This window comes from Crotalus tigris, unplaced genomic scaffold, assembly GCF_016545835.1.
Source record: "Crotalus tigris isolate CLP2741 ecotype Arizona unplaced genomic scaffold, ASM1654583v1 scf7180000017551.9496454, whole genome shotgun sequence".
Classification (NCBI taxonomy): domain Eukaryota; kingdom Metazoa; phylum Chordata; class Lepidosauria; order Squamata; family Viperidae; genus Crotalus; species Crotalus tigris.
The window spans coordinates 899,399-913,953 of record NW_024096469.1 but is presented as its reverse complement, the minus strand read 5'-3'; the positions used below and the strand labels follow the sequence as shown (position 1 = coordinate 913,953).

The 14,555-nt window shown below is 36.3% G+C and overlaps 1 protein-coding gene across 2 annotated transcripts in view; it reads right to left on the bottom strand.

The window, feature by feature from the left end:
• Positions 1-556: 556 nt before the first annotated feature.
• Positions 557-14,555, bottom strand: part of CDYL (chromodomain Y like) — a 132,609-nt gene continuing 118,610 nt past the window's right edge. For both annotated transcript variants that reach the window (XM_039342793.1, XM_039342782.1), the window contains exons 4-7: positions 13,042-13,214; positions 10,606-10,816; positions 7,292-7,435; positions 557-2,517 (exon numbers count right to left, since the gene is read on the bottom strand). In XM_039342793.1, coding sequence (XP_039198727.1) covers positions 2,359-2,517; positions 7,292-7,435; positions 10,606-10,816; positions 13,042-13,214 — 687 coding nt within the window. In that variant the 3' untranslated portion in view covers positions 557-2,358. The remainder of the gene's footprint in view (positions 2,518-7,291; positions 7,436-10,605; positions 10,817-13,041; positions 13,215-14,555) is intronic.

The following is a 14,555-nucleotide window of genomic DNA, read 5'->3' as shown; positions in this document are numbered from 1 at the left end:
AAAGCCCTGGACTATAGATCATAATGGAGAATTACACAATGCAGCAAAAACAAAGTGGTTGATTAAAATTAACATGTAGGACTTTTGTCTTAAGCCAATTTTTTAAAAAAGCAACATACAATAGTAATCTGAGCCTTTTTCTGCAAACACACTGCAGTTGCTCAGATATGAAGAGATTAGTCCTCTGGAAATTGAATCATATTATTCTGTTTTTTTACCCTGGTTTTAGAGACAGCACAAGTAAGGTTACAGCAGAGACTGATGTCTCAACATGACACCAAGGGAAAGTGTTTATACTTTTGTACCTGCATTCCAGAATCCAAGAGGTAGAGTAACCAACCTTAAGAATTAATCCAGTGAGTTTTCTATATGCCTTTTAAAAGTTGCTTTTGCTTCAAAACAGGAAATTAAGACATACAGTCTGGGAAAAATATTAAAAATTACAAGAATTACTACAGACCACAGTTCAAAAAAGATCTCAAAGCTATAAAAATGCATTTCCTGGGGAAAGATGAAAGAACACTGAATGGAGAATAAGTACAACACTTTGCAGCACTTTTAAGAGGTGTTAAGAAATATTAGTTTTATTTTAACAGGTTCACAGCTGAATATTTATTCTATAAAAACTTTACAGATTGTACAGTTTATATATAGTTCAAACTACTAGAACAACAAAAATTAGGTCCCACAGATGCAAAAATACTGTACCAACCCAAGGAAAAGCAGATTTACACACTGTACATCTTTCTGCTAGGATGAGGTGGTCAGGCTCCAAGTATAAAGTTCCAAACTGTACAAAAATAAGGTTTAAATTTTCCCCATTCTTCATACATTCAGTAAGATTGCAAGTATAGATATCTAAATCCTAGTAGATATCTGGAGTAGGAATCATCATACACTCCCAACAGGAATGCAAAATAGGTCTATTTACACAGGGCACTCTTGTATACCAGACTGTCTATTATGCACCCTGATCCAGAAAAGGCATGAAAACAGAATTTCACCAGCACATTGCCCTTCTGTATGCAGTCCCATGCGCACAAAAGGGCACTGTGTGTGTTTGATGGAAAATGGAGGGGCTGCCTCCAACACTTGATGTAGGGTTGGGAGGCCACGGATAGTAATCCTGCATCAATATAGCCTGCCAAATAGAAAAGCAATACCTCTACGTACCCACTTCAATTAAAAGCACTATTCCTGTTCTCTGGAGGGGAATCTCATCCAATGCCTTGCAAAATGCCTAGAGCCTGTTGCTGCACGGAGAGTTCTCTGGATCAGGGTCATAGTGTATAATTAAGATTAAAAGCATTGACAAAAGACAACAGACAGCTAAGATAAGATAGCATGAAAAAGGAATAATTAATAGTGTGCCACACAAATTTTAACTTATTAAATAAAATATATTCTACAGGAGGCTAAAGATGAACATCATATATATATTTTTGGTATATTTCTTTAAACAAGCAAACAGAACAAAACAATGTATGTAGTTTTTTTTCACTCAGCAATCGAAGCAATTATGTAGTAAAATAATTAAAAAAAACCCTAAATTTTTATAAAACCACTAAGACTAAACTATTATTTAATCCATAATATATATGGTATTTCAGTGATTCACTAATACTGCAAAACAAAACTTTTTTTTTTTTTTTAACAAGAAACTGGCATCTTCATGCTATCTGGGTAAGAATGGGGCATGTTCCCCAAAACATGAAGGGCTGAGTGTTTGTATAGAATAAATCCTGAGCACACTTGGGTATCTGGGGGAGGAGGGGCATTTTCTATATAGGGTATTTTTTTTTCTTAAAAAATATATTTTTTTTTAGAACACATCATTATTTGAGGTATTTTTAAACCTTTCTCAAAATTCAAGGCAATGCCTCTTCTTAACTGACTTTTGGGGCAGTGAAAGTAAGGGCCGGCCAATACCCGTTTTAACTCTGGACTCTAGTGAAAAAATAGTCATTGCTTCAGGACTTTCCTGCCACATACAAAATAATGCAACATCTCATTTTTATTCACCATTTTCTTCTGATACAGTACTAGCCAATGATAACAAAGTAGAAGACAAAAGTTTGGTAGTGCACTCCATTATATATTTTAGTTTGTGTATATAAAGAAATATAATATATATATATATATTTATATACATTTATATGTGTGTGTGTGTGGAAAAAAAAATGTTCAATGCTTAACATACAGTACTTCTTTTAAAAACCCTTGACCATAAAACCATGTTCCTCTACCTTTTAGCCCACATTTTCTGAGCCTTAGGTATGTTTTATTTTACTTTCAGTTAAGGTATTGATGAAATCCAGATGTCCAAGTAAATACAATCCAGTGTCAATGCACATCTCTTCAAAATTCATCAATCTTCTTCTGTAAGTATTTTAACATTGAGTCCATCCCTTGAGCAGAACCCCAAATTTTCTTTAAAACTTCACACTCTTTATCATTGGCTTGTTCCAAGTCCATCTTCATAATACTACGAACTAAACCTTTGGATTCTTCAAGTACCTACATTGAATTTAAAAACAAAGGAAGTACAGGCATGGTATTATTTAATATTCAACACAAATAGTGGTCAGAGAGTAAGCATGTGAATGGAGACTGTTGCTGTTAAGTCCACTGCTTTACTATGGATGGCAGATAATCACAGGAGAATCACAGCTTGAACACAATTCTTCTTTCTCTTTTAAAAATAAGTCATTCACATTTCCTAACAGGAATCAGTGGCAGCCACTCCTCTCTAAGAAGGTATATAGAGTAGGCATTTCATATATGAATGAAAAATCAGTATTCTTATATTTTGTCAGTTATATCTTATCAGTTATATCTACTCTATCCTAACTTTGCACCAATGCCTTCTTTAAAAGGTCACAAAATATTTAAAACGTTTCAAAATGTTTATTTTAGCAACATAAATGTCTACATGTATTTATTAAAATATGGATTTCTAAAGTTATTTTGCCTTCAACATTGCATTTTACAGTTTTTGTTTCTGCTGATCTAGGAACTGAATTGCAAATTCAGAGAAGTACCAAATTAAAAACTGAACAGTGTATTCCAATCTATCCTTCGGTCTGGGAAAAGATTCAAGCCAATAATTGAATCATAGACCTGAAAACTGGAATACTTTGCATGTCTAAATACTTGTACATTTGAAATCTATCAAGAGCTGTTTATCTAAAAGAGTAGAATTTAAAAAAAATCATCAAAAGCAATAGATATTCAGTTTGGAATTAAAATTTTTGGGACGGGGGTGCCTTTGACTCAAGTGTTGAATCCTGGCAACTTGGCAAAGGTTTTTTGGAAGAGGCTTGCCGTTGCCTCCTTCCTAGAACTGAGAAAAAGTAACCAGCCCAGTTATCCAGCTGGCTTCGTACTTAAGTTGGGAACAGAAGTCACAGTTTCTCAGTTTTTAAGCTACTGCCTAAATTAAACTGGCTCTCTATGCAATTAATTTTCATTACAATTTTCTTTTCAAAAGTTCCATTCCTGAGATAAGAATTTTTGTTTGCTAAATTAATAATATTGCATTTGTTTCTGTAAAACAGAGGTCCCCAACCTTTTGGGCACCAGGGACCGGTTCCATAGAGAGGTTTTTCCGCGGATGGGGGGGGGATGGTTTTGTGTGCTGCCTGCATCCTGCAGATGGGGCTTTGCTTGTTTGTGCGGACTGGTTGCTGGCATGCCACGTCCCAGTACTGGTCCACGGACCGGGGGTTGGGGACCCCTGCTGTAAAAGACTACTGCATTTCTTTTGGCCCATTCTGAATTTATCTTTGCCTTTTATGACATTAGTTATCTTATTTGTATCATCTACAAAACTGATTAGCATTCCCTTAATTTCTTTCTCCATGTTATTAATAAAAATAATTGAATACCATGCCTATAGACATAGGTGAGTGCTAATGACCACAATTGTAGAGCCAGGAGAGGAATTCTTCCTTCTCTATTTGTGGTCCAGATTAGAGAATGAAGTCTCTACATTCACCTGCTAGAATTCTGGAGAATCAGGGAAAGGCTAACAAATACTCTTTTGACAAGCACTTTGATAAACAGAGAACACTTTTGAAAATATAGGCTGCCTGAACCGCCAAGAAAGGATAAACAGACAAAAAAGGAAAAAGAAACACAGGGACCATCCACTTTTAAGAAAATTTCGCCTTCCCTTCAGCAATGATTTATTTTTCCATGCTACATTTTTGACATTCTTCCGTGAGTTTAATTTGCATAAAAATAGTTTTGCATTAAAATTAGCACTAGCAGTAGTAACTAGCAGTAGTAGATTAACAACAACCCCCCCCCAACCTTATTTTGGCAGAAAAAGTCTACATCAGACATGTCAAACTCGCCACATCACGTGACGTCACGCAACATATCGGGACATTTTTGCCATTGCTGGCAATGGGGTGGGCACGGCTTCTGTGTGACACGTCCGGCTTGTAGGCCGGCAGTTTGACACCTCTGGTCTACATTATAAACTCTTTCCTTCATACAGTTGGCAACAATATGAATGCATAGTATGAAATGAATTGGGCAATTGGAACGGAAAGAATGCTTGTCAAATAAAAGTCACAGTGACACTAACTGACAGGGTGACTCTACTTTGAAATGATTTATGTTTATACGCACAGCTGTTCAGGCATGCTAAAGTTAGGATGTTAACAATTTTCAGGGACTTTCATTGGCAATTTCACAAATAAAACTCTTAAAGATTAAATGTTAAGCCAATCCAATAATCTCTGGGGCTATGTTTCCTCTAGTCTGCCCTTTTCATATAAAAAAGGGATTCCCCACCCGGAGAAAGGAAAGAAGGGAAGGCATGTAGAAAGCAGTCAGAAATCCAATGGCTGCTCTGGCTCAACAGCCCGTCTGCCCCTGGAAAATCACCAAACTGGTAGTAGACTTGGAATTTGCACAAATCACATCTTTTCCTTGGGTTTCAAGGGAAGAGAATATAAACCCAAGGATTAAAAAAAAAGCAAATGAAAAAGTCTGTTTCCTCTCTTCCATGTGTGCAGGCAGATTTTTGAATATATTTCAAACTGATTTGCTGCATGAAATAGGATTTTCCTATTAGTACCCTTTACTCAGTTTTTCTTCCCTTATCAAATGTTTCAGTTCAACTGATCTGGGTGAATGAAATAGCAAAACAACTAAACATATAGGTAGTACAACATCAAGATAATTTGGAATAAATTTATTTTAGCTTTGTTTTACTAAATGTGAAAGGAATGTCAACAGACCCTCACTGATTTAGGGCAGCATGAAGTGTTCCAGAACATTATCTTATTCAACTACCGTAAATGCTGGCGTATAAGGCGACTTCCGCGAGCGCTGAAATCGGCGCCAAAGACGGGGGTCGTCTTATACGCCGAGTCGTCTTATACGCCGGAAATACTGGTAGTTTCCGGCGTATAAGATGACGTTCTAGGAATGCGGCCCGGCTATAAAGACGGGGGTCGTCTTATACGCCGGGTCGCCTTGTACGCCGGCATTTACGGTATTTTCCGAAACAATCACACGTCTGCAAAAGGCATTCTGTTGCTACTTGAAGCTATCCTGAAGGAATCCTCTCATCTGAATTCTGATGCACAGTCACACTCTTTGCACATCTGAAGTGCTATTTCAACATGTTGCTCTCCCTTGTGGTTTGATTGCATGTTCATTCCCCCATATCACTGCTCTATTACACAACTTCTTTGATTACAGATAAACGTGGAAAGGACTGTTAAGGGTAAAAGTGAGCAAGTCTTTAATGTATAAGTAGTATATATTCAGTTTAGAATACAGTTGACTTTTAAATTTTCCTAAAATTAGCATTTTAAAACCGCAAAGCACAGACAGTAAAGTGCAAATATTATCTCAGAAAGATTAACTGCCTCAATCCCTCTAGCACAGTTTTTCTCAACCTTGACAATTTTAAGGCATGTGGACTTCAACTCCCAGAATTCCACATGCCTTAAAATTGTCAAGGTTGAGAAACACTGCAAGTCTAGCAGGCTGTGGTGGGACTGCAATTAACTTAGATGCTGTGCTAAAAATGGGTATGTTGCATGCACAGAAGACATGCAAGTGGGTTTTAATTGCTGCAAGAAAACTTAGTGAAGAAACATTAACATTCCCAACTGTAATTAAGGCTGGGGCGACAAGACAGCTGCAGTGTGGAAACTAGTATCTTTCATTCTTCATTGAAGCTACCCAGCTGTCTCTGGTTTGGTTATATAAGCATCTTTTGCTAATAATAATGTGTACTGAATCAAGACTTGATGCTAAACAGCAAGTTGCAATCCACATTCCATTGCAAATCTCACCCTACACTGTGGAACTATTCCAGAAAGGCCTTCCAAATAGATTAGAAGAATACAGTTGAAGGCACACTTGAAGTACTTTTAATGGACTGCAAAATGTATACTGGTCCCACTCAGACCGACTACTAGAATGCAGGTGTATGATCTTATCATATCTAATGCAGCAGCAACAAATTATTTTGTAATGGTGGTGGGAGTTCAACATATTATAAACCTTACATTCTGCATTAACAGATAATTAAATGCAAACATGTTTTTATTTTGTAAGTAAATTATTATACAGTAAGAAATTCTAAATTAAACAGAGAAATGTGATGGAACTAAGCAGTGGTGGGATTCAAATATGTGAACAACCAGTTCTCTGTGTGGATGCCGCTTCTGGAAGTCCATTCTGGGCCTGGGCAACAAAAATTAGCTACCGGTTCTGCCAAAGATGTGCAAACTGGCTGAATCCCATCACTGGAATTAAGCTGTTCAGGTAAAAAGTCAAGAGACGGTTTTCACGCCTTTTTCCTTCCATAGTTTTGGACCAGCTATTTATACCAGTACAGTCAAAACAACTGATTTTTTATAGTGCATTCTTACCATAAACACTTACAATTTGTTTTACTAGATTTATGCATTACACAATAGCTGCATTACAGCTACTGATGATGCACTGTTGGATATTGGGAACCTATTTGCAGAGTTCATCCACACGTCATTTCCTTCTCTCTGTCAAATATTACAACCTGCAGTTGAGTGCCTTTTTAAAAGAGGAGGCAATAAAATGGCAGCTTTTGGGTTCAAAGTTAATTGGAATAGTTGGTGGAAACCCTATCTGCCCATGTACGTTCTGAATAGTGAAAATCCTTCCCAGAATATTGGAGGGCCAGATCAAAATGATTTTAGACTAAATTTACTTTGTGAACGGATACTTAATCATTATAACAATCTGAGTATTAAACTTTTATTGAAAGAAGCAAGCAACTTACAACTGAATTACATGTGACAAGTTCCTTAATTCGAACCATAACTTCCTGTGTGAATGTTCCTGGCCAAAATACTTGAGACACCAGTCCTTTTGAACATGCTTCTTGTGCTGTTAGCTTCCTTCCACTAAATAACATTTCATTTGCCTGAGAAAGATAGAAATTATTTGTTAAGTTATAACAAAGTATACAAATTTTCTAAATATAAACACTGTGGCTTATAAAAAATGCTCCTTACTTGGAACAATTAACTGGATTATGTTACTTTTTGTTTGTGTGCTGAACTGAAATAAAGCAAATATTGAAAGCAATACAATAATTCAGTGTCAACTTCTAGCCCTACATAAGAGTTTCAAAGTATTTATGATCCAAGACATACATTGTAGTCTGATCATTTACATAAAGAATTGCCAATGATTATTCACCTTAACTTAAAATTGACTGTTTATTGCCAAAATATGGAATCTAGATCCTTACAGCTAGATCCTTTTTCTTTAAGGAAAAAAATCTAGTTAATATTAGAAGAAAAGCAAAAACTAGAACTAGATATCTAAAGTCAACAACTTGAATTGATTGCTGAAGCATGATAATAGCTCAAAGGAAGTTACATAGAGAAATTTTGTTAAGGGAAACAGATTATGAAATCAAGCTATGGCAAACAACCTGCAGACCACTTGTAAATTCTATCAGTCATTTTTGTAACCTTTGGGGTCTCTCTCAATTTCGAACTGCCATTCCCCAAAAATCTCTCTTTATTATTGTTAGATGGAAAATAATAAAATAAAACAAAATAGTTATGCAAGGTCTAGGGTCTACAATCCCTTTGTTCCAATGGGAGTTGAATACACGAGAATCCAAAAGATAAACCAGGAAGCTATATGACTCTGTGTTGTAGCTCACCTGTACAAAAAAAGGTTATCTATTTTATACACCTTTTGGAATAAGGTTAATAAATGTGCATAAATCTGCATCTTTTCCTCAGAACTAAACAATTCTGTCCCTTGTCAATTTTCAAGCCATTTCTTATATTGATGAATTTAAATAGCTTCGGTAAGTGTTAGCTTATGACCAATTTCAATTCACTAATTACATTGAGGGATATTCCAGTGTTTTTAAAGTATAAAAATTGATACAAAGCCTCTACAGAGCTTCAGGTATCTGTTTTCACCCCTACTGAATACAGGGTACCTATTGATTCTGCTATACCAAAAAAATGTAGAAAAAGGAGAAACGGGGCGGGGGAACGCTTATCAAAGGCCATACTTTTAATGTACTTTGTTAACCATGCTTTGTAGATTTTTATTCCACTATATTTTTTAAGAGAAAAAAAAATCACATTTCTTAGTGCAATAGAATCTGTGTAATATATTTTCAATATACTTTCAAATATATTGAAATTTTCCATTTTTTTCAGAAATGTCCATTACTGGTTCCTCTACGGTTATACAGTTTCTGAAGTAACCATGAAAAACAACTGCCTCATTAATAGGAAGTAACACATGGTAGGCTAAGCAGATTAGACTATTAGACTATCAGTCCACAAGACTTAATTCCAGCTTCAGATAGTTTATAATCATTTATACAATCTGAAACACTAGGAAATCTTTCATACAAATGATATATTTTAAACTCAGCTTGCACAGATGCATTTGAAAAACCTATGATTTGCTTCTCATTGGATACCCAACTGCCTTCTTGATTTTGTCTCAACTGACTCCACAAAAAGTCTTGACTGCTTTAATGTAAGTTTTTTATTTTTTGTATTTTTATGCTCCCCCATGTCCTGAAGCATCTTTTTTAAATTAAATCCAGCATCTCTTCAGACTTATAAAAATAGCTCTTAGCTTACTTTAGAAGGTAGAATGTAAGTAAAAAGAAGTGAATATGTAAAAATGCAACAGCACAAAAGCACATGGCTATATTTTAGGAGCCAGAAATCTTTTCATCCTGAAAAATTACTGGTTTATTCCAAAACATTTTCCTTATATAGAATGAGTCAAAATGTGACATTTTGGAGGGGTACATGCAATAAAAAATATATATAGTTATGTCAACTCAATTATACTAAAAACTATAGGCACATCAAATGTTATAAATAAATAGCATATATATTTACAGGTAGTCCTCGAGGTACGAACCTAATGGAGTCTGCCCATTAAGTTCATAAGTCAAAAAAAATTGTCAAATGAATCAGACTCAATTTTACAAATTTTTAAAATCAAATTCATTAACTGAATCAAATGGGCCATTAAATGAACAAAGAACTAACTATTTCCTTTGATTTAGTCATTCACCGCTACCTGAACTGAGAGGCTTTCCATGCTGCTGCAGGCCGACCATCAACTGTTTCCAGTGCATCCTTTGACACAGGAACTAAATTGCCTCCAAGCAGGCTGCAGAGCTCTCAATTTGCAACTGCTTTTTTTTTTAACCCATTTGTTGCTAGCCTCCTTTTAAAAAAAACCCACATGCCACTAATTAGCTTAAGAATCTCAAGCCAAGCACCCAGAGTGAGATGGGGGAGGGCTTTACAGAACTGCAGAAAGTAACAGAGATGGAAGGGACCTTGAGGTCATCTAGTCTAATCCCCTGTTCTCTCAAGAGAATATTTCTGATAATTGCCTATCCAGTCTCTTCTTAAAAGCTTTCAGTGATGGGACACCCACAATTTCTGGAGGCAATTTAAATTTTAAACCTGCAAACTCCAGTAATATATGCTAATCTCCAAAATAAAAGCAAGGAAACAGAACGGTTATAGAATGCTTTGTGTAGATGCTGGCTAGCATTTCTATAGTTTCCAGGAGAATGCGAACAAACTTTATCTTTGCAAAGTACTGTACTTACAAACACAATAGTTTGCAAAGTACAGTAATTAAAAAGAAGAGCAGTTTCCAAAGTGGTGCTTGCAAACAGTTTGCAAGCATTATAGAGTAACAACAAAAAAATATTTTAAAACACTGACAGAAGCAATTCTAGGACTCCAGTCCTCAAGCCCAGGAGGCTCCGGCTGCAAAAATCACTGGCTCTTGTTTGGCCATGTGACCAGGGACAAACAAAAAACAAAAACAACTCCACACCTCTTTCAGCTTCAGGAAACTACATTCGTAACCTGAACAGCACAGGCAAGTCACAGAGTTAAAATGGCCGCCGCTTGCAGCAGTGACTGAATCCAAGTCACATGGCTACAGAGACCTCTTTTTGGTCACAATTTTGAATTTCTAATGTAAGTAACCTTTCTGAATAAATTCGTTTCTGTGAAAAATCGCTAAATGAACGTTCGTACCTGGGGGATTACCTGTATTTTACAGATTACTTACTGATGCCAGACCCATTATTCTTGGGAATGTGAGAGATGAACATCCATCAGGGCTTTGCCCAAATGTTGTATATGGAGTCTGAAACCAAGCCTTCTCATTAGCCCATACCACATCACATAGTGGTAATATAGATGCTCCAAGTCCAATAGCTGGGCCATTTACTGCAACAATTATGGGCTTTTTAAACTGAATAAAAGTATTTACAAAATTCCTGAAATAAAGTAAGAACATGGTTACAGCTCACGTTTTAGCAGCAATATACTTTAGTGAAATCTATTTCAAAATTGTAACTATTCCAATACTTACTGTTTATAAAGACTTTTTTGAAAATGTGACAGGCACAACCACATTTTCCTATTAAAGTATAAAACAAGAACTGGTAACACCACTATTTTATTGGAGGTGAAATGGAGGGAGGGCATCAAATTTAATTATCAATCTCTAAAGGAGAAAGTGAACGTAGTAGCACAAGTTATTTGTAGCCAGTGTTTGCCTTCAAGTAGTTTTTAAAAAAACTATTAGAACATTTCTATTATAGGCATTTCTCAACTTACAACAGTTCATTTAAGTTAGGGCTTTTCAACCAGTGGTACGGGTACCACCTGTGGTACATTGGCACCTGGCAGGTGGTACGCAACCATCCTAGAAAAGTGGTAGCGGGGGAGGGGAATGAGCTGAACCAGTGGCAGCACCGCACAAGTCTAAGTGAGAGATGGCTGGAGCTGCAGGGCTGTCACGGCTCAGCGGAAGCGCCAGGATCAGCGCCAGGCTCCAGCTGGAGCTCGGCGCTGATCCTGGCGCTTCTGCTGAGCCCAGAATAAGCGCCAATCAGGTGAAATGTTGCAGCATCTCCAGGGTCTTGTGATTTACATTCAGATGCTTGGCAACTGATTCATATTTATGACAGTCACAGTGTCCCAGGGTCATGTGAAGCAACCAAAACCTGCTGCAACCATCCAGCAGACGGGGGGAATAAAACCAAACACCCCCCCACCCAACCCCTGCTGCCAATCCTCAACAGAAATGCCTCACAACAATGAAAATCTCGGACAGGAGGAAGAGCGCTGCCGGGAGGATAGGCGTCTTGCTCGGCTGTGGCTGGGGGGGGCACTTTTTTCAGTGCCATTGTAACTCTGAACAGTCACTTAAGCGAACTGTTGTAAGTCGAGGACTACCTGTACTTTATCACTTTTTTTTTTTTTGGTCATCAAGTTTTTGACACCTTGCTAGGCGACTGGTGGTACTCGGATGTTGCCATATCCTAAAAGTGGTACAATAGGTGAAAAGGTTGAAAAGCCCTGATTTAAGTGACCATTCAAAGTTGCAACGGCACTGCAAAAGTGACCTATGAGTCTTTTTCACACTTAGAACTGTTGCAGCATCCTCATGGTCTTGTGTTCAAAATTCAGATGCTTGGCAATTGGTTCATACTTATGACGGTTCTCTTGTTCCAGGATCATGTGATCAGCTTTTGCAACCTCCTGACAAGCAAAGTCAATGAGGAAGCCAGATTCACTTAACAACTGTGTTACTAATTTAAAAATGAAGTGATTCACTTAACAACTATGGCAAAAATGGTTGTAAAATGGGGCAAAGCTCACTTAACAAATCTCACTTGCTAACATAAATTTTGGGCTCAACTGTAATCGTAAGTCAAGGGCTTATCTATATTTTGCTAGGATGCTCAAAACAATTTGATAAATACATATAAAATATATTTTTGAAAATAAAAAAACACTACAGCTATAAAATGAACTTTACCTCAAGAACAAAATACATAGTTTGCTAAAATATGTTTTTTTAAATACTGAGGAGAAACAATAAGAAATAAAGCAACTGACTTGTAGTTTCTCATATTACACACTTAAAAAAACAAAACAAAAAAACCACTTGAAATAATATATTGTTAAACATTTCAATTTTTTCTCTTCAACATTGATTTTTGTTTTAGATATTAAGATTTAGTTTTTATAGAGTCATTTCTTAACAATGTTTCTCACATTTAGTATTAATAATAAATAAATTTCCTTTTCAGTGAAACAGGGAGGTTGGGAAGCAGAAAATTAAACTCTCATTCTGTGAGTTGGAGGGTCCATACACATAGACTCTCTCAATATATAATTTCCAAATATTTAGTCTAATAACCTTTCTGGATAATCTGGTTTCCCATAATATGAGACTTTTATGAAAGGTAAAAATTGCATCTATCCAATAAGATTCTTCCAAATATAAAAACATGTTTAGCCATGCTTAACTCTTCCCAGTTTGAAAGTAGACACTTTTACAATATCTCTAAAATAGTAAATATTCTGATTTAAATCCATTTACTGACTGAGGAAAAAAATCCAAGTACAACTGGGAATAACCATTTTGGTTTCACAAATAGCTGTTTTAGCTCATGATTTGGTTAAGAACAAATAGAATAATTTTACAAACCTGATTGCATCTGCCATCTTAGTACTTTCCCTTTTTCTATCATCTGTCAAACGGCGAATAAAATAAATGAAATCAAGGCCACAACAGAAAACACTGCCAACTGCACTAAGAAGTACAAGTTTACTGTCATCAACGGCTGCTGTATTCAGTGCACTCTGGACTTCTTTCATCACCTGGAATGAGATGCATGAAACAAATGGGGAAAAAAGGGATATAGAATAATGCTTCTGAAAAGCTTTTCATTTACCAAGTATTTCTGTAATGTGAACAGCAGGTGGCATATGTAACCAATTCAGTGACATCTAAATTTAGGACAAGTCTAAAAATCCTTCCCCCCCCCCCCCAAAAAAAGACAGACAACAATGGACAAATGTTTTTAAAATGTAAGCATTACCAATATTAAGTTGCGTTGTGTTAAATTTTACCAAGCTCAGCAGTATTTATTCCCAAGGGATAAGCCTCAAGTTTATGAATATCTAAATTCACTGAAAAATTAGACACAAAATCTTAATTCTTAACAAATAAGATCATTTATAGATACAAAAATACAGAAAGATAGTACATAGGCAAATCAGTAAATCACTTAAGGTTAAGTTGAAGCTTCATATTTACATCCCTTCAAATAGCTTTTAATTTCCATTAACCCAAATGTTTAAATATACAGAACTTTAGGTTTGGAAACTAATATGATTGCTAGTAGTATATCAGTGTAATACTACTAGTATAATACTGTGGCACAATTCATAACTTGTTTTAATTTATAATTTCCCAATTTATGACTTGCAGTGGTGAAATGGATTGACAGTGACCTATGCTGTTCCAGGCAGACTTGTTTCTTAAGGAGGGGTGGCGCAGTGGCTCAGCGGTTAAGATGCTAGGCTTGTTGTCTGGAAAGCCGACAGCCCAGGTTTGAGACCCGAGCGCCAAGTGACAGGATGAGCTCCCGTCCTTGCCCCAGCTTCTGCCAACCTAGCAGTTCAAAAGCATCCAAATGTGAGTAGATAAATAGGTACGAGTATGGTGGGAAGGTAACAGCGCTCTGTGATGTCATGCTGTCCACATGACCATAGAAATGTCTTCAGACAGCGCTTGCTCAATGGCCTTGAAATGGAGATGAGCACTATCCCCTATAATTGGCAATGACTAATGGAGGAAAATCCATAGGGACCCCTTTACCTTTTGTTTCTTAAGGGCCCTCTGAAAATTAAAAAAAAAAAAATCGAAAGCCTGGACTTTTTTTGTAAGAAACATATTCTACCAATGAGGCATCTTTGAGCTCTCCCTATCATTCTAATCTTCCTGAAAATGCCTCTGTATCCTTATCTCAAGCATTAAACTCTTCACCTGCATTTACTAATTTACTAATGTTTTGCATTGATGTGCTGCTTAACTTTTAATTTCTACACTATTTATTTATCAATATATGGCCACTCATTTGACAAAAAGTGACACTCGGTGGCAAACAACCAAGTAAAACAATAAATATATAAAACAATTATTATTAAAAATATAGA